Here is a 21,505-nt window from a genome sequence, read left to right on the forward strand (position 1 = left end):
GTGCAAGGGGGCCTTGGGGGAGGTATACATCCGGTAAGCTAGACCCCCTGCACAAGGTCACTCCGGTAAGGAGTTCGGACCTAGCTTGATCGTGATCTGGGACTGCAAGTCATTGACCTTGCCGTAGGCTCTAACAGGGATACGCAGAAAGAAAATATTTTCATCACTTAGATTACGATAGGAATGGCTATGTACTAGAAGCATGTTAAGGTTAGCCAATTGCCATCTTGTACCTATCAATTTATTGGACTTTCTGCGTATTGTACATAATGTAAATAATAAGAATTTCAATGTTTGATTATTTTATGTAATAAAATACGGCCGGGGTTACTAGGACCCCTAATCCAAACAGTTGTAGTGTTTGCATTGTTTGGTTTGGGGTAAAGCGGGCCGCAAGCCTCCATGGGAGCTGGGAGGTCCCCATTCCCAAGGGTCTTTGGTTTATTAGGGGGAGGGGGTTTTAGGCAGTACCAGACAATATGGTGCAGATGGTATTCCACCGAGGACAGAACCTATGACTGAGGGATCCTGGTGCAGATGGCATTCCACCGTAGGGAAAAGGTGTGCATGGCTGTGCTAAAAATAAGTATCTCAAGGCCTCTCTTTTATGGGCTCAGGGAGATCAACAGTGTTTTTCAAGAACGTGAAATAAAGTAAATGAACAAAAATTCAACAAAATTTACCAATAACGGATTGAAAGCGCATCCAAGATTGTGGCTGATCAGTGTAAAAACAGGAAGAGTGGGAGAGCTGATATTGGAACAGGTGCACGCACCAGACTTTTTGTAGAGATCCCCTACGTAAGAAGGAGCTGAGAAGAAGCAGTGCAGGAACGCTTAACAGAATAGGAGCCTTGTAAATGTATTTATGAGGGTGCTGGGAGTTTACGCTGCATTATTCATGCAACAATAAGACATAGTTTCCATATGTGGCCCTTTTGAATTCAGTTGTGCCTGGTGTTTTTTTGTTATTAGCTTGTGTCTTGAGGTCTTACAATCCAAGCACAGGTGGCCACATCCATGGAAAGATATGAAGACCGGTGTCTCCAGTGTGATACACTCATGAAATAGAAGCCCACTGAGACTACCGAGATGGAAGAAAGGAGCCAACATCAGGAACTGATAATCTGGAAATGAATGATCTACCTGCCACTTCAGACCCTTACTCTACCGTCGAGGATAGGAAAATGTGACACTTTATAAGATAGTGTACCAAGGCCTCCCTGTCCAAATATTACAAGATTGATTGGATAACTACACCGACATTCAAAGTGTCCTTAACTGACTACACCACACTTAGGACAATCTCTTCATTCACAAGATTGGCTGACTTACTACACAAACATGCAAAGCCGCCATCACAGACTAAACCACCTCTTGGATAATCCTTCCCCAGGTCCCGACAGTTCCACAATGGCAGTTCGACCACATGGCTTTTTTATTTCAGGTCTACTGTCCATCCTATGTCAGCTCCCCTGATCAAATAAACTAGGAGACGTTTAGTTTAGGTTTTAAATTCTAAATAATATATTGATTTCAGATCCCAAAAATTGGCAAAGCTCGTCAAGTCAAATATGGAAGTATTAAAAGACACTGCCTGGCAGAAATAGTTAGGCACCAAGGATACAACCAGTGATATAACATTCCTCATGTTCTTTCCATAAACCTTTGTGCTGTATGGCGGTAATTAATTATTAATTAATATTTGAAGAATCTTGGCCAGTGACTATGGCTGAAACTTAGAATGCCACCAATTTCTGTCCAGTGCAAATCTTTTTATATAATTTAGTAACTAGGCGCAACACAGCAGTAAAAACGCAAACATGAAACACCACGGGCATGCTTACCCCACTGCTTGCCAGACAAGTCCTCGAATTCCGCAATAGAGCCTTCTGGGGGTTGGCTGTCCTTTCCGGCACTAGAATCATCTGCAAAGAAAAGAAAACAGAAATATTAGAAACGTTCATGCAAGCTTTGACCACAGTACAAGCAACAACGTATGCATGTTAGGAGCTGTATACATAACAATTCTATGTGCAAATATGAGTCTAGGAGTTCAAGTGTACATACAAATAGTCAGGTGGAAATGTGCAGGCCTACTGTATTAAAAAAGCATGGGGATGACTACAAAAAGTTCTGTGCCGAAATCCAAAAGCCACAGATCTAGGCGCAACATTAAAAGTTATGTGTACATATTGCACTAACCAGGTGATTTTTTTCCCCCGGCGCACAAATGTATTGTGCTGGGAAAGAACACAGGATTGAACTCTAAGCATTGCATCTCAGAACTTAGAATGGGGAGGTAATACCACACCTGGGAACCTGCACCCTCGGCTATCCCTTTTCTTCAGGGCACTGCTGCAGGACTCAAGTGTCGGCCAGCTCGGAATGAGGGTGTCCACATCAATGGTCAACGCACACCCCAAGACCACCTGCTAACAACCTATTCTTTTAGGTCTTCTAAGACATTGGGAAGTCCATCAAACATACTTACGACTGGCCTCTTAAAAACACACACACACACTTGTCACAGCGGCAGACAGTCCGGGTGCCAGCACACACGGGTCGAGTGTTCATATCTCAAGATCTCAGACCAAATGGGTCCCATACCTTGGTGGTACCACCTACAACACAGCTAATATTTACCAATCTACAGTGGCCTCGGTGGCACTTTTAATGTGTTCAGCATGATTTCTGCACAAAGAGCCTTTGTGCTTCTAAACCCCAATAAACTGCAATATCTTTATTTAATCTTTGCTGGGGCAATAAAAGGTGAGGCAACCTTAGCAGAAAAAACAGCTTTTCTTCGAACCCTGAGCTGTCTCGTATAAAAGCCAGATTACGCATCTCTCTTTAAAAGAAACGTGAATAATGCCATTTTGGTCTTCAGAACTTTTCAAAACCGTATCAAAGGCCCGGAGAACAAAATCCTGACATATCTGCTGTCAGGCGAGCTTTGAAAGCACTGTGCAAACAACGAATATTCTGGGAGACGCAAAAAGAGTTCAAAAAAGGACTGTTGTCCATTTTTAATGCCTTGGTTATCTGTAACATGGACAGGAAGGCTCGACTTGGGGGGAGGCGTGCAGGCCCGTCAATGGCGCCCTAATCCTTCTAGTGTGGGGTACAAAGCGCGGCGTGCCCATCCTTGCTCGCGCCTCATGTTGCAGTATGTCAGGCCATGTACATGCCCCGCCCTCCCTGTGCACACACGCATACACACAGCAACTGACTGGCATTCTCCACATCCCTTGGCACGCCGCCAGGCCTTTGATGTCAGCCGCATAGACCGGCTGCTTTGATCCTTTTCAAGATGCAACCTTGCTTGTTATCCAGCCAAATCCCAAACCTGTGCAGTGAATGACAAGGCGCAGGCCGCCTCCCACCAAATGTGGGTGGGGTGGTGGGGTGTCAGGGGCCGCTGCAGACAAACATTTCTCGCCTTGTCCAAGGGCACATGCCTGCAGCGCCAGAGGCCTGGCAAGCTGCTTGGGCACTAAAGCCAACAAGGGCCATAGACCCCAGATCCACTGATTTCGAAGAAACAAAGTCCCTAACTGGAGTGCAGTGGACCCCTCAGACTCCTGGGCTGCGGTTCCACTGCACCCTCTGCACTACAGATTGCTACGCTCCTGCCCCGCAACCCTTCGTCTTGTCCTTTCAAGTAGCGAATTTCTGGGAAACGAATATGGCTACACAGCATACATAGAGCACATGTCCCTGGCTGATGGTTGCATCAACAGGAAGTGCAAGATTTCTAAAAGTGGAAAAGGAGAGGGGGACATCAAAATGTCACTTTGCCAAAAGTATAAAAAACATTGTACTGATCGTGGACTCGTGAATACTACAAACAACTGTATTTGTAGTTCTTTTGCGTTCCTCCACTTTCAGGACCAACTGCCCAAACCATCGACAATATGACTTTTTCTGTGTGTGTTTTTATATAGCACGTGCTTTAACCAGAAGTGTCAGAGCGCTTTACAGTAGAGCGAAGTAAATGACATAAGGAATTCAGAGTAATGTGTAGTAGGTGACAATACTTATATCTACTGCAGTTACTCTTGGTGAGAATTACATATTAACAAGTTATATATTCACTCAAGATAAAACATTAGGAAAAGGAGGAACGATTCGGGTCGCACAAGTACATATTTACAAAATTGAGACGGAGGGTCGTAGTAGTTCTTGCAAGTGCCATGTAAAAATTAGTGTCACGACTTGGGAAGAGGGGGCGTGAGCCTGGTGGTGGGCTTGGAGAGGATACTTATTGATAGAAGTGTCTTTGGAAGAAAAGAGTTTTAAAGTCTGTATGAAAACCCGGAAAGAGGTGGTGTGGCAAAGGTTTGGAGGTAGCGAGTTTCAAATTACAACCGCATTACCTGAGAAGGATTGTGCCATGAGTCTTTCCCTTTTAAAAGTTTGTATGAGCAGTAGATTTTCAGATTTTCGTAAAAGTCTAGTGTGTTCAAACAGAATTCTCCAGGCGTGGATTTAGGGGTTAATGCTACTTATCAGATGTAAAGTGAGCCTAGACACTACAGTGGTCTTGCAGTGGAGTTGCAAGCATGCTTGAACGACTGGTGATAGGCAGTACATGTTTGCCATATGTTGCATAGAGGGAAAGCCGGATGGACACAATTCATTTGAAAATGCTAGTCTCACGTTTGACAAGTTATAGCTGATGGCATCTATGGCCACATGCATCAAGTGATTTTGGAGTCGCAAACGGTGCGATTCGGAAAAATCGGCCGTTTGTGATTCCAAAATCACTTTTTGGGATGCATCAAACATTTTTACAAAACTCGCAATTTTTTGCAATTCCTAAAAATGCAATTGCATTTAAGGAATCGCATTTGTGCGATTCCTTAAATGCAATGCATGATTTTTTTTTTTTATGCGAATTTTGAAATAGGAGGTGCAAATTAACACGAGGTTGACCCTCGTGTTAATTTGCGAAATCTTTCAAAAATGCTCAAAAAAGCATTTTTGAAAGTGTCATGTTACACACACACATGTCCTTTGGACATGTGTGTGTGAAACTTGCACTTAACAAAACATTTCAAGGGTGCAGGGGGGTCCTTTGGACCCCCCTCAGCACCCTTGAAATGCATCAACAACTTGACATTCGCAAAATAAAATTCGCAAAAAGGCATTGTTCCTATGGGCCTCTAGGCCCATAGGAATCAATGTAATGCCATTCCTTAATTGCGATTCGCAATTAAGGAATCGCAAATACAGAAAATTAAGAAATCCTAAAAACTTTTAAGATTTCTTGATGCATAGGATTTTGCAATTCCTAAATTGCGATTACTTAATTTTCGCAATTTAGGAATTGCAAAATCCTACAATGATGCATGTGGCCACTAATCCTCCACAATATCAACTGCACAGGCAAGGATGGGGGTTGGGGGAATGAGATTTGCTGGTCAGGGAGCACTGCTAGTTGTTGACTGCTGTGTCTTGGGGAGGCCAATATAGGTATCCAAAATGGCCTAAAGTGCATTTCAACATATGCAGGTTCTTATAGGCTACAGATAAGTGATTATAAATCATGTTCTAAATGTTTATAAAGTAGTAAAAAGGAATCTAAGGCAGGCATTAAAGAATGTCAAGGTGTACGTCTACCATGGAAATTAGCTATTGCCTGGACTCTGAACAAAAATTCCGGAAGCTCAGTCAGTGTTAGAATTGTCACTTTGGCTCATCTGCGGCGGATCCAGATGCCAAGCCAATGGCAGTGGGAGTTTGGACAGCTTCACCAGGTGGATATCACAGTCAGCGTATGAGATGGCCACAGTAGTGTCACCAATATCAGAGCGAAGGGTACCGCATATGGCAGACCAAAGATGCTGTTTAGTGTTGTGGATGTCCTACTGCAACCCTGCACCAAATGTTTCATGCTTGCTGGTACCAACTCTAGCATAGGAACATCATTTTGGGAGTGTTCAGGTCCCGACAACGCTGCCCCCACAAATATCAAAGAAGAGATCTTGGGAGTGGGAATCTGTAAACTCTTCTATAGTGGTGATCTCAGGAAACACAGTATAAAAACAAAGCGCTGTATGGGAGAGGTGCTTCTCAACTGCTTTATTACCTTGGAAGAAAACTGGACCATTCTATTCTATTTCCTTTTATTCCACATATGCTCATAACCTCTCGTACTGAAATGGCCTCTGTACTTTAGACTTTTTTCCACACTCACTCTTGTTTCAGATTATGCTTTATCTCATGTTTTCTAACCTGGCTTTTATTTGCGGACCTTCTTTCCTGAGATACCAACCTGATGCATGATGGCTTCTGCATGCCGAACTTGTGAATAGATCAACCTGCATCATCTGATTTAGACAGTCATCGCCATGCATTCAGTATCGTTCTTGCTTTCTAATTGCAGATTCCCATCATCCCTGTGTGAGACACTGTAGTGACCAATCCCTTTGTTAGACAATATTCTGTTTTAGCTCTTTGTGAGACATCCCAATGTGCTAACAATGCAAGACATAGTTTGTTCCTATCTCCGGTTAAGAAATGGTCCAATTCAAATGCTGTGCAAGACCTATTACGGAAAGATCCTTACCTGAGACAACGCTCTCATACCCCCATGAAAGATATTGTACTGGCCTATCACTACATGTGACAGTTTGCTGCCCTATCCTTATTCAGTCATATCCCTGTGAAAGAGGGTGCAAGACATTATTCTGTCCTATTCCTGTGTGAAACATTGCTCTATTTTGTCCATTGTTGTCCTCCTATCTGTCCCCATGTGATACTATGTCCTTCCGTACGAATCATTCTCAGGAACTCTTGTGACATGGCAGGAAACATGCCTGGAAGGGTCAAAAACTATAACACAATGGACACATTCCAAGCCATATAAATATATATCAACATAAATCAGGATTTGATGCTTTGTGTATTATTCGGAAAGCTCCTTTGTACAATTATTATCAGGTACGTATACCCACAAGGGATTCATTCAACTACAAATTCATATTAATTTCTGCATTCAATGTTAACAAGCTCTGTCGAGTAGCTTATAATTCAATTTCTTCAAATATAATTTCAGTTATTTCCATATGAGCAAATCTTCAAAAGAATTTTTAAACACAGGTATATGTATTCAACAAGTAAATTTATATTAGCAAAACAATTTGCAAAGGTTACAAAAACAAATATAAAAATTATTCAATAAAAAGCACAATGTAACTAGAAGTTTACAATGATTTTGATGTTACAGACACTTCTTTGTTACAATTGTGAACACCTATTCGCGACAATCATAGGGAAATGTGACTAACTAAACAGACAGCATGTCCTTCAATACAATAGTACAAAAAATAGGTGTGAAGGTTGACGTTTCGGTCTAATGTTGTGTGCATCCGCTAGACCATCTTCAGGACTTTATGTGCAATGATGAATGACCCTTCAGTAGTGATGTGGATAAAGTTAATTCTGTGATCCACAATCAGATCGAGTGGCGGCTCAATAGCCTTCCACTTGTAACAGCATTAAATGCTGGCAGGTGTGAAGCCGCAACCTTAAATGTGGTAATTTGTCAGCCCTCTAGTCCAAAATATGCATCAGTCTGTATTCTGACGAGGATCATTTAAACCAATGTCCTGCTGCCTAAACAGTTGGCGTCTCTGTCCAATGGCAACTATTTTGGTTATTAAATAATTCTTCACATAATAAAAGTGCCCCTTTCATATGTTTCATAACATTAGGAGCTTTCTTAAGGTGAAGTGGACGATGACCTAATTTTTGTTCAGTACGTTCAGTGTGCATTGACTCCCTTACACGTCCCATGTCTCTAACCCGCAGCCCTGGCTCAAAGAAGTCCAATAATAACTTTGACTTTGCATCGAGAATACTTTGAATCGAAAACGTCTCCGGACTGCGCTACCTCAACAGCACACCCTGAACCTATGACAGCGCTAACTCAAAGTCGCACCTTAGGAGCTACACCATTTTTAATCTCTGAACATGTATGATTCGATTTTGCTTATTGTTCTATACTTGTCTTCTCTCCATCCTCTGTAAAGCGCTCCGATACCCTCGGGTCTGGCCAGCGCTATAGAAAACGTCAAAAATAAATAAATAAATAAAATCAAACACGCTGAAACCAGCGTATCAACAAATAGGCATGATAACCATCCTGCATATGTTTCTTGGCCTCCTTTTGAAATGGAGTCCCCAGAAGGGTATCTGGAGGAAGTGATTCTTGGCCATCTACTCAACTACCCCCACCTGTTTATTCGGGCAGTTTACCTTCAGGGTGACACGTGGTCCTACTAGCTTAATTGGTTATGGCATGGAACCCTTGGACCTTTTGCTGTTGTCCGGTCCAGAATGCAGTCAACGGTCCCTCACAAACATGAATGCACAAGGAGGAGTTGTTGGTTCGATTTCATCTGTTCCTGGCAAGATGCTTGCCCGACACAGAGACTTCCTGATTTTTGCAAAAGTTGGAGACTAGGGGAGCTCCGGAGATAAATGCAGCACAGACTCATCAGTCCCTACTTCCCTGTGCGACAATCATAGGTTTGATGAAGCCTAACGGCCAAGATGCTCAGTAGAATGTGGCCTCTGCTCAGAGTCAGTGGCCATCTTCTACTATGCATCAAGGACAATCTTCGATTCTGTCCCCCTTAGCATAGAAGAGCTGTGCTGAGTCTGGTCAGGGGGCCTGATCCTAGTCAGTTTGGACCACAGTCTGTATTCTTCATGCTGACATGACTACACCAGCCTTTCCACAGGCCCCACCACAATCCACTTACAGCACCAGCGCGGGCAAGTTAACATTGATGTTTCCATATGTATTAAAAACAGACCTGCCCAGGCACTAGTGCTACAAACAGGTTTTAGATTATATTGGCACTCTATAACAACATCTAAGGCACCGTATAGCTTTTTTGATTCTTTCTGTAATTTCATCAATCGGCTGTTTATTGTTGGCTGTGTGTGGTCGATAGGGAAGCCTAATTTAGTACTGGTTCTGATGGTTAGGTTGAAAATAAACGGTAAGTGTACTTATAGTGTGCTGTGTCGAAGGCACTGCTTTAAATGGAAATGTAGAAGGGCAGGTACTCACTATTCAAAGTACCTGTTTGCTGCCAAGTAGTGCCTGGATTCTCGCATTAAATGTATGGTAGCCAGGGCACAAGTCCTACAAAAAGAAGTGGGTGGACGTTGTCACTGGAAGTGACATCACGCCAGGAAGTGACGTCACGAAAGGTGGCTTGCACCATGGCTCATTCCCTCCCCTCGCTCACCCCTGAGATGCGATCTCGTAACAGAGAGGCCAAAGAGTGAAGTCCAGCTGTTTGGCAGGGGAACGGCGTCCACCCGGTAAAATAAGTGGGGGGACGCCGTCGAGCCCTGATGGTAGTAGTCCTGAGAAGTGCTGGTACCCTCCCTTTCAAATTATAGAAGTACGCGGGTACTCAAAGGCACTGGTGAAGGACATGGCATTTATACAAGTGCGTCAGGGGCTGACGGGAGGCAGGTGTGCGGTTGAAAGAAAGCGGGAAGCTCAGAGGCCTCGTGGGCACCGTGTCTAGAAGCGTGCCACGTGCTGTGTTTATTTGCATGGGTTGGCTCCAGGGCGGAGCGGCGGACAGGCGGCAGGTGATGCTCGCCTCGCGCACCGTCACGCGCACGACGCCCGCGCTCGAGGCAGGCGCGGGCCCGGATGCTCCTCTGTTATCAGCGGCGCGAGACGCTTTCATTCCCCACAATGCAAGGCCTGTTCCAGCTTTCACTCCCGAGAACCAGGTCCGGAGGCTTTGAAGGCCGCGAGCTTGAAAGAGCCCGTTCCACAGACAGCCCAGCTTTGCATAAATAAACACGGCGACCTTTGAACTGAAGCCCGGGCCGAGGGCGAACTTCAAAGTCAGGGGGCGGGAGAAGGGGGCGCACAATGAGATCCGCGTTGATTCATCACTGATGCGGCCCTCGGAGGGGATGAAGGAGACAATGATGCAATCCACGGAGGTCTGAATACATATATAATAAGGCTCCTTTTCCCGCAGATCCCGCCCCTCGGACCCCTTATACCGCGCTCCAGCGGTGAGAATAGAGCGCGTTGAAATAAAGGGCAAGACGTCCAATGCCGTTACTAGAGCGGTCTGTGGAAACCCTCGGAGGGCAGGCTCTAGCCCTGCGAGGCCAGCTCAGGGTGGCATCTGGAAGAGGGCAAGCCAGAGAATGCAGGGGAAGCGCGGACCCAGGGCCCGGCTCGGCTCCAAGAGCCTCTACACAAGCAGAGCCGGAGAAACATCGCTCTCGCATTGTCGCGCCATCTTGCTATCTCCCTCGTCGTTCTCCTTTTTCCACATCTACCTATCTCTCTTACAATTTCTAACTCCGTTTTCCCTTTTCTCCCCTTTGTTTCTTTCGGGCTACTCGTTCTCTGCCTTGGCTCCGTCGCATTCTCCTCCATCTCTGCCTTTATACCTTTCTTTTCTCCCATTTCGCACTTTTTTGCTCTCGCTCCCTATGGCCCACTACCTTTCCATTATGCTCTGCTTCTCCTCCTTGCCCCTTTATATCTCCCTCTTATAACCTCTTATAACCTCCATTACCAGCCCCCTTGCAAGAGGTACTTTATTTCTGCCCCCTCCCTGCCCCTCCCCGCATGCCATTTTTATTTTTTTATTTTTTGTGTTTTCTATAGCGCGAACATGACCCTGCAAAGGGTGTCAGAGCGCTTTACAATAGCATTTAAACAACAATCCTAACTTAACATATAACTAGACATAGGTGTTTGCAATAATTGCAATTCCAAAGGGCTAATAGTAACCAAAAACTTCACTGATAGATTACCATAAATTAAATTCTTAGACATTTTTAAAAAAAACAATGAGATAAAAACGGGTATAAAAGACCAACATTGTACAGTTGCATTAAGTAAGTGCATTAGAGAAGGGGGCTTTTGATTTTTCACAGTAGAAATGCAAATAGCCAGCCTCGACAAGCCCCTCAATACTGAACCCTTGGTGCTTTGAGAAAGATGTTCTAGTGTGCTGAGGGATGCATGGTCAGAAGAGGCTAGCAAGGCTCGGCTCGAGGCTCCCAGCTGAGCCAGAGCCAGACATCTATGGCTTGAGGGAGGCTCTAATCGTATGCGGTTAGACCACATCCAATTGTATCTTTCGTGACTCATTAAAATGAGTGGCACCCAGGTGGGAGAATGTAATATCTGTTCTTTACAATACTATCAAACACCAAAAAATGTAACAACACCCACCATGTGTTAGAAGTGTACAGGGTGAAAGAACAAACCTGGAAGGCTGCTGAATACAACAAATCAACTATAAAACAGCAACACAGTGACACAAAAGGAAAACAGGTATATGTGAGTTTCTGAGTTTGAACATTTTACGCCTGGCTTAACAGTTCAGCTTGACATAAAGACTGATTGTTACGGATTCTTTAAACTATACCTAGAGAGAGTGGGCTTGGGCTCTTCACAGGGGAGTATGATTCCCTTACTTCATGCTATTGTCTTTCTGATGTATCTTACAACTTCCTTAGGAGCGCTCACAGTGACCTGCATGAGTTCATCTGAAAAGTACACATTCTTTATCTAATACATTCCTATGGTTTTGGTTTTCACTGCAGCAGTCTTTTCTTTGAGGGGCGGCTCCTCCATAATGGCGGGGAGTGCCACCCCACTGCCCAGAGCCAGCAAATAATAACTAAATTGATAACACAATGTTATCATTTTATTTATCGCTGTCTGAGCCACGATGGAGTCCAAGCAATGAGTATAGGGTGAGGTGCGACCAGGCATGCCAGGGAGGAGGATTAGTGTTCACTTATACGTGCACATGTCAGTTTGGTAAACCGTCCTAGGCCGACCAACAATTATGCACACTTATGTTTCTCCAACCCAACTGTGTTGCACAGACAGGTTAGAGAAAAGCCACACGCTCCCAGGCACTGTCTGATCAGCAAACCTGGCCACTCAGACCAATCCTGAACACTGCTCTCATGCTAGCTATAGCATGATAGCAGCATCTGGATTGGCTGTGTGATGGAAAAATGCATGTCTCAACAATGCATGCATTAACCACCCGGTCTAAACCCTGACTATGTCTTTACCACGTAAGCCTTTACCACACAATTTTGTGGTAAAGACTTGTTTGGTAAATGGGCATGTAAGGTAAAGATCACACTCCTGCCCCTCTGCCCTGAACCCTAAAAACACCCTAAACCTAAAATCCCTACGTCCTCCCTACCCCAGCCCAACTACCACCACAACCTGAACATTGCCCCTGTCCTGTCCTCTACCCTGAGCCCCACAACTCAGCCCCCTTAAAACTACTCCCACCCTAGCCCCCTCCCTGAGCCCTAAACCAAGCCCCTACCCCCTAAAACCTAACTCCACACCCCCTGCCCAACTGCCCCCTCAGCCCTAAAACTGCCTCTTTCCGGTCTCCTGCCCTGAGCCCTAAAACTCCCAACCCTCCCGCCCTGAAAACTACCCCCGACCCCCACATCTCCAAAACTACCCCAACCCAAATAATCTACCCCCATCTCCGTCCACTGCCCTGAGCCTTAAACCTCCCGACCCCCGTTGTCAATGTAAACTACCCTGACACCCTACCAACCCTCAAAACTACCCCACACCCCGTACAAACTACTCCCACCCCCTCAAACCCCGACTTACCTCTCTACCTCATTCCGATTCTTCTTCTTCTAGGCCGCGCATATGCCTGGTTAAGGCATATTCGTGGTTTAGACGTGCGTGGTACGGCCTGCGTGTTTTAGACATGCTTGGTACGGCCTGCGTGGTTCAGCCCAGCCTAGTTCAAGCTGCGTGGTTAAGACTGTTTTTCGTCTGGACTGGGGAGGGAGTCTGTGCATTGAGGCCCACCCACTTCCGGTCCGGACAAGAGGAGCTACTAGGTGCCCTCCAGCGGGAGCAGAGGGCAGGCTAATATTTTTATTTTATTCCCCAACCCCTCCCCGCAGCCTCCTACCACTTTAGATAAGCGGCAGCCACCACTGCTTTACTTACTGTATTAGTCACGAAACATGTATGAGTCATACATACACAGAGACACACGTAATTGCACACAATCCAGCTGCTTTTAAAAAAAACACTGGAATTGGCAGTGGTGTGCTGCAACGCATGGAAACAGGTATGCACAAACACATTTTGCATGCATTAGCACATTAAAGCCAGACCAATTGGCGTTGCCAGGGCTTGTTTTGTGTTAGTGAAGGGCGAACGGCAGCATGCCAGCACTGAACGCTGACTGGAGGCACAGAATATATGCATAGCATCAATTCACATATTCCCCCAAGCAGCAATGACCCGCGAACATAAAGCGTTACAGAGGGAGACAAATGGCGCCGGATTCCCTCAGAAATGACATTAAGGGTTCACAAATGCCAACCTGGACCAAGAACAAATAAACTAAGCCCGCCAGTATTAACAGCAAATAGCCGTGAAATGCTAAACGCCATTTTTCGCGAAAGAGGCAGAAAGTTTGTTGGCAGATGGTGAGGGCGTTTAAAGCAACATTGTATCCCCGGGCAGGCCCCAAAACAACACAGCGAGACTGCCATTCAGCCATCGCCCCCACATGCACGGCCCTCGCTTGCTGCCCGACTTCCGCAGAGCTCCGTGACTCGGAGACGGGGAATTAAAATGATTAAAATGCTGATCGGTTCTGCGCGGCCAGGCCCATTCTTTTGCACAAAAGCCTCGCTTGAAAATGTTTCTCCAGCGGTCAAAAGTCTATAGCGACCGCGGCTGCCTTTGTGCCGCACTCGTCAATGGGTCTCTGTCTGGGCGGCACAGCCGGCCTCTCTCCGGACCAGGTAAAAAGCCTTCCCAGAAGAACAAACCCGGAAGAGTCACATTCCCTGGGAAACCCAGCTCAAATAAAGGGGTTCGTTAGTCACATTTCGTTACACTCAGCAGACTTGGGCAAGCCCCCATGGTTGACTTTTGTTTAGAATTCCAGCAACCCAGCATTGGCCTGTCCTTGTCTGTCAGCATTAAGCTTTGTCAATATTTGTTATGTCATGATTTTTGTAAAATGTATAGTTGGGGAGCTGCTGGAACCATGCCAATATGTTTACAAATATGACTGGAAGCAAAAAACCTTTTTGGTCTCAAGAAGAACGCATTGTAGTCCTTGCCATGTAAAGGAACTACTTTGAGCGTGGAAGAGCTTCTTGTGAAAGGGACGAATGCTGTCAATCACAGAAAAGATATTCAATGTCTGAAGTCGACTGACCCACTGTCCCAAGCAGTAGGGAGGGAAGAAAAACATGAATGACAGCAGCAAGCCAATGGTTGAAAAGGGATGGCTGAAAGTTCCTATACTTATAATTCTAGTAAAATCTAAATGTCTTGGCTAATGTCGAACATAAAAAGAAGCAGTATGAGTTGGGACGTTCAATTCTTTCATAGGTCTACAAGTTTCAACAAATGCCCATTTATCATTATGTACTAATCCAATAGATTGATGTTAGGCAACACCAAAATGCAGGCAACTCTTCCAGCTCTGAGGCAAACAATGAAATGTTTTTAACAAGCCAAACTGATATTTTGCTGTTTGGACACTCCATTTCTTCTCACAAAGAGGGCTTCTGTTACAATGTGGTGCCCTCTTGTGGCCACTGTTGTGGTGCTGTGACCATAATGTGTTACCAACCAGCCCTCTGTCTGGACCATGATGAATCTGCTTCCCATTCACTTTCTGTTTAGCTGTCATGGGTATAGATCCCTATGTCACAGATGAATGGCTACTAGCTTTATAAATCAATGGACATCATTCAGCTCTAAAAGGTCACACAGAGTTGAGGTGATTTACCCCAGACCAAGGCTGAATGAAAATTCAGGTGCCTTGAACAAGGCCTATAAAAGGATAAAGTTACTTACCTGTGGCAACAGTTTTTAACTTGATGCTAGTCTAGATTCACGATCTGCGCATTATTCCGCCACCTAGTGTGTGACTACAGAAAAACAAGTTTAAAAAGAAGCTCTGTTTAGGGCATCATATGCAGTCTGTATGGGTCACAATGATTTCAAAAGCAAGACTACGATATCCCACTGCCTGACAGCAATCCTCACATTCTATGCTCTGGTAACAGACTCAAAAGCATCTCTAATCAAGATTAATTTGTAACATCAAATGAACCGGAGACAGGAGTTTTTGAAGACTAGTTAATGTATGTTTTTACAGCTTACACCTGAATAAGAACACCATGAACCTTAGGTGTAAGGCCTCCCTCTGAATTTGTTCCTCTTGAATCAACTCTGGGTTCTCACTAGAAGCAATCACTAAAGTACAGTGAGGCCTGCAAATCCTACTTTGGGTCTACCACAAACTCAAGTCGGCAGAGACAAAGACTAAGGGGCATATGTATCAAACGATTTTTCATTCGCAAGCGCTGCGATTCGCAAAAATACAGCGTTTGCGAATGAAAAAAATCGCTAAACTCGATATATGAGCTGTTTTTTCATCACAAAATTAAGGAATCGCAAAATTTGTGATTCCTTAATTTTGCGTAAGCATTTAAGGAATCGCAAATTGCGATTCCTTAAATGCTATGTATGAAGCACCCAAGTTGTGCAATTTCTCCCTAAGAAATCGCAAATTAACACCAACTTCAAGTTGGTGGTAATTTGCGATTTCTTTCACAAATGCACTTTTTTGCATTTGTAAAGGTGCCATGTGGTGCACATACATGCCCTTAGGGCATGTATGTGCGCCATATGCGCACACATGTAAATTTCAGGGGTGCATCAGGGTGTCCTTATGACACCCTTGAAATTATTCTAAAATTGCGAATCCCAAATTGAGAATAACTTCCCATTCATTCCTATGGGTCTCCTGGCCCATAGAAATGAATAGGAAGGTATTCCTTAATTGCGATTTTGCAATTTGCTAATCGCAATTAAGGAATATTAAGAAATCGCTAAAAAATTGCGATTTTTTACATGCATCCCTTTTTACAATTCTCAAATAGCGATTTCTAAAAAATCGCTATTTGAGAATCGCAAATGACGATGTTGATACATATGGCCCTTAACTGCTAAACTATGAAGCTGCAATATTTTTTCAGTCACCACTGTATTTGGAGAGCAGAATCTGATGCTGTCGGCCTTGTGAGTGTGGAGAAGACTGGATGTAGTCTGGAGGTGACCCTAAGCACGGACAGCATTAAATGCGGTTGTCTGTACTGCTTAATTTGTGAGAAAAAAAAAGAAAGTGCCAGGGCCTTTCTCAGGAGGCCACAGCAGCCTGCACCGCCCACTGTCCCTGCCAATGACAGAACCAACACATCTACTAACCATTGCACTCCAACTAGTGTGACAATTCAGACTATTCCAGGCCACCTAAAGTTATGACATCAGATGCAATCATTATTTATTATAATGTATACTGACTGTTGTTGTGCTCATCTCAAAATTAGACAGGGCTACCATGTGGTGGATTGCCATTAGAGCCGCGGCTGACAATTAAGTGCTAGTGTTGAGCACCAGAAACCACTGGCTCAAATTAAGCACTGGTTGTTTGCAAATAAACCAGCATGACCCGAGTGAGGCAACGCCTGTGAATGCCAACCAAGAGCCTTTTTGGGTACAATCTCACAACCACCAGGCCTGTAATACAGCAACAAAACACCTAAAAAAGTGGTAACAGAGTTTTCAATTACAACTTTATGTTTAGTGGCTCTGAATGTCGGAAAAGTGTGTCAACTTAAATCTTTGGTAAAGAGAATCAGAGGCTAAACTTAGAGACAGGACTCCTATATCTTTCCAGGACTGAAGCCCCAAATATATACTAAGAGCAACAAAGCTATGGCCTATCCACATTCGCCTATTTAGCAAAACCCTGCACATCATATATGCTAAAGAAGCATGACAACTTATGCCTGTGTGACCAAGTACTGAATTGACAAGGCAAGATAACTGAATGGAAGGTCTCTTATACACAACACTGCTGATCGTTTACACAGAAGACACCACAGTCTTACTATTGGTGCTTACCTAACAAGTCAGTTATGTCGAGTTCATTTTATCAAGGCTGTGCTAGCCATGATAGGATTTACGTCTTTCACTGGAGGTGTCTCACAGCATTCCCATACACGGAGCATCTTGCCTCAGCAACTTCCTCAAGGGCTGAAACGCCTGGACATGCAGGAACCACCGCGCAGAACTGAGCACTTTACAGATGCCTTACATAAGACTCTTTAGTCAATTTAGACAATTAAGGGTAATTTGCAGTATCTAGGAGGTCTAACAGGTGCTAAAAATCAGCCAGAGGACGTACACCACTGAAAATGACCACTACATATGGTAACCAAACTGTATCTTGAAGAATGTGCATAGACACAGTCGCTGATACATGTCAATACCTTCATGCTTTTATAGGTCTGCATGGATTGCTATTTATAGCAGTGTGTTTGTGTGATGGAACCTGGTTATTCCCCGAGGCACACCATTGAAAATCCACTTTCTATTTTGCAATTGCTGCAGTCAACTCTTAGCACCAAGAAACTGTCTGGTGTGTGTGCGCTCTATAAATCACTTTTAACATAACATAACATAACATAACATAACATAACTTAACTGAGAGGATATTCAGTCCCAGATAAGTACTACAGTTCCAGTCAGCAGAACCTCTGACACACAGTTGCAGCAGTTGAACAACAGCTGGGACTCAATCTCGCATGTACTGAAATCCCTACACTGGTTTCTCACCGATACCCATAGCACCGCTAATGTAAAGCTCCCCACATACCGCAACATATTATAATATCACTGGATGCTTCCTGTGGTCCTCTGTCGGTAACTGTTCCAGAACCAACTGCAGCGGGAGTATAGGCCCATCGAAATGTAAACTACGCAGGTGTAATTACCATAACTTTGTGTTATGCTTGTTAGGTTACATTCCCGAAATTACACTATGTGGCAAAATTATAGCGTAGGAACATAGGTACAACACAAACAAGCAGAACGCGAGTGGCTGTTGTTCGCAGCACTTGTGTTTTTTGCATTGTTATTAATGTGAAAGGCTTCTTCCCTTCCAAAATGGACACAAAGGCACATTTTATGCTAAAATATAGCGCTAAATGTCAGATCTGCATTTCGCGCAATTATGTGTTTTTCGTATACCCTGGTGCAAAAGACGCTGACACATTACAGTCTGAGAACCCCACCTATGGGCTGCATTCATTCCTAATGATCATTGACAATTAAGGAACCCATCGAGCCTTAAGAAACCAGCTCAGAAAGCATATTTTTCCAATTGTCTTCAGCACACAAACTCTTACTGCAGAGCCAGACATGATGTCATTTGCAGAGAAACACTGTATAGATCCATTCATTCACTCACCCACCCTGGCTGTTTCAGGGTGATTCTGAGTGGCACATTATAAATGTGGTGTTTATTTGTGACTAGAATGGTGCTGGATCGGAGTGTGTGGTTAAGGTCCACGTCTGCTGTGCCCAGTCGCTTGCAAGTAGCGAGGAACTCGCCACCGGAATAAACAAAAAGCAGCTATCTTGGGCAACATTCATATTTGTTCATCCAGCCCGACCTCTCTCTTGCGGCTTGGCGGAGGGCAGTTTACACAACGAAGACTGGCGACCTAACCACCAATCGTGGAGTCTTTGGGAGTCTGCAAGACCACAAGGAAGCGCTTGTGTGCGCACAGTAGTCACAGCTACCTAATATTTGTTTTGGATTTGCCCTCAGATGAACGCTACATCACTATAAAAGACAATTTATACTCCATTCTCTCATCACATCACTTTAATTCTGGTGGAGCTTCCGGCCCAGAGGTGGAGATTTCAGCCATGGCTAAATCCCCACCTCTGGGCTGGAAGCTCTGCCCCCAAGCCGGAAGCTCCGCCTGCGGGCCGGAATTTCCAGCCCGAGTGCCGACATAAAGTTAGTAGTCTTAAATCTATTCTGTGAATACCGAAAGTAGTAAGTTCATTCTGTGAATACCGAAAGTAGTAAGTGCATTCTGTGAATACCAAATAGTAGTAAGTTTAGGATTTAGTCTTAAGTTCATTCTGTGAATCGGGCCCATAGTAATGAAGTGCCTTTAAAATAGAAATAGAACACACAACTTGATATATTCAGCCGCAGCACCAGCTCCTGTGCTCTCTGTACATGGTCAAAGTGCTAGGCAGCTGAATGTCTGCTCACAATGGTGAAAAGGTGGTGTTTAGAAGATGGAAGGTAACTGCATTAGGAATGAGCCTGGAGCAGCCATGGTTGTGTAGGAGAGCACAAAGATCTTGCTGTGTCATGTGGTCTGCTCATACTAGTAGCTAGTTTAGCATGCACATGCTGTAGAGAGGAAATGACGCCACGTGTAAAATGGCAGCTAACCCAACAGGCCTTGGCCACATTCGGCATGCATTGCTATCAGGCTAGCCTGTTGTTTCATGAAGGGGCTCTGCACTGAGCGGCACAGGCTGGTATTGTAACAACATGCCCACTAACAGAATCCACTGAAAACTAGACATGTAGAGGGCCAGTATTTCCAGATGCTTCCTGTCCTAGTGTGAGTGAAGTAGCGCAGACTGCATAGGAAGGCGTAGCAGGGGGTGCTGGCTTCATGCCCAGTGTTCATCTAAGCCTTACCAGCCACCTTACTTCAGCCCTCTGTTTTGGGTATTATTACAATTAGACTTACATTAGAAACGCTTATTCTTTCTTCCACCTCCGATTGGTTGCATGATCCCGCTCACTTCACAGCATTTTCTTTGCATGTACATGTACTAGGCGATGAACCTGGTACATTAACTTTCCAGAGCACTTTCAGAGGCCTAGGTTCCAAAAACGAATTTAGCAATCAAATGCTTTTTAAATCTTCGCTTAATTAAAATGCGAGACAGTGCTCTATTGGTATTTTGGCCTTGCTGAAAATGATTAGTACTCATAGCGCTGACTAAGTGAGGCCCCCGCCCTATCCGGGGCAGAGTGTACCAATTACACCCTTTCATTTCCCTTGAGCCGTACATTAGTACTCATAGCGCTAACTGTGTCACGTCACCGCGCTGCCCAGGGCTCAGTGTACCCAATTACACCCTTTCATTTCCCTTGAGCCGTACATTAGTACTCATAGCGCTAACTGTGTTGCGTCACCGCCCTGCCCAGGGCTCAGTGTACCCAATTACACCCTTTCATTTCCCTTGAGCCGTACATTAGTACTCATAGCGCTAACTGTGTCGCGTCACTGCACTGCCCAGGGCTCAGTGTACCCAATTACACCCTTTCAGTTCCCTCGAGCCGTACATTAGTACTCATAGCGCTAACTGTGTTGCGTCACCGCACTGCCCAGGGCTCAGTGTACCCAATTACACCCTTTCAGTTCCCTCGAGCCGTACATTAGTACTCATAGCGCTAACTGTGTCGCGTCACCGCACTGCCCAGGGCTCAGTGTACCCAATTACACCCTTTCATTTCCCTTGAGCCGTACATTAGTACTCATAGCGCTAACTGTGTCACGTCACCGCACTGCCCAGGGCTCAGTGTACCCAATTACACCCTTTCAGTTCCCTTGAGCCGTACGTTAGTACTCATAGCGCTAACTGCGTCACGTCACCGCGCTGCCCAGGGCTCAGTGTACCCAATTACATCCTTTCATTTTCCTTGAGCCGTACATTAGTACTCATAGCGCTAACTGTGTCACGTCACCGCGCTGCCCAGGGCTCAGTGTACCCAATGACACCCTTTCATTTCCCTTGAGCCGTACATTAGTACTCATAGCGCTAACTGTGTCACGTCACCGCACTGCCCAGGGCTCAGTGTACCCAATTACACCCTTTCAGTTCCCTTGAGCCGTACATTAGTACTCATAGAGCTAACTGTGTCACGTCACCGCGCTGCCCAGGGCTCAGTGTACCCAATTACATCCTTTCATTTTCCTTGAGCCGTACATTAGTACTCATAGCGCTAACTGTCACGTCACCGCACTGCCCAGGGCTCAGTGTACCCAATTACACCCTTTCATTTCCCTTGAGCCGTACATTAGTACTCATAGCGCTAACTGTGTCACGTCACCGCACTGCCCAGGGCTCAGTGTACCCAATTACACCCTTTCAGTTCCCTTGAGCCGTACGTTAGTACTCACAGCTCTAACTGTGTCACGTCACCGTACTGCCCAGGGCTCAGTGTACCCAATGACACCCTTTCATTTCCCTCGAGCGTTACATTGGTACTCATAGCGCTAACTGTGTCACGTCACCTCGCTGCCCAGGGCTCAGTGTACCCAATTACACCCTTTCATTTCCCTTGAGCCGTACATTAGTACTCATAGCGCTAACTGTGTCACGTCACCGCACTGCCCAGGGCTCAGTGTACCCAATTACACCCTTTCATTTCCCTTGAGCCGTACATTAGTGCTCATAGCGCTAACTGTGTCACGTCACCGCACTGCCCAGGGCTAACTGTACCCAATTACACCCTTTCATTTCCCTTGAGCCGTACATTAGTACTCATAGCGCTAACTGTGTCACGTCA

General features: G+C 45.0%; 1 protein-coding gene across 3 annotated transcripts in view; it reads right to left on the reverse strand.

Moving 5' to 3' along the window:
- The window catches only part of FGFRL1 (fibroblast growth factor receptor like 1), a 321,781-nt gene that overhangs the window by 27,366 nt on the left and 272,910 nt on the right, over nucleotides 1–21,505 (reverse strand). For all 3 annotated transcript variants that reach the window (XM_078678653.1, XM_078678654.1, XM_078678652.1), the window contains one exon: nucleotides 1,847–1,927. In XM_078678653.1, coding sequence (XP_078534779.1) covers nucleotides 1,847–1,927 — 81 coding nt within the window. The remainder of the gene's footprint in view (nucleotides 1–1,846; nucleotides 1,928–21,505) is intronic.

The sequence above is a fragment of the Lissotriton helveticus genome, chromosome 2_2, assembly GCF_964261635.1.
Source record: "Lissotriton helveticus chromosome 2_2, aLisHel1.1, whole genome shotgun sequence".
Classification (NCBI taxonomy): domain Eukaryota; kingdom Metazoa; phylum Chordata; class Amphibia; order Caudata; family Salamandridae; genus Lissotriton; species Lissotriton helveticus.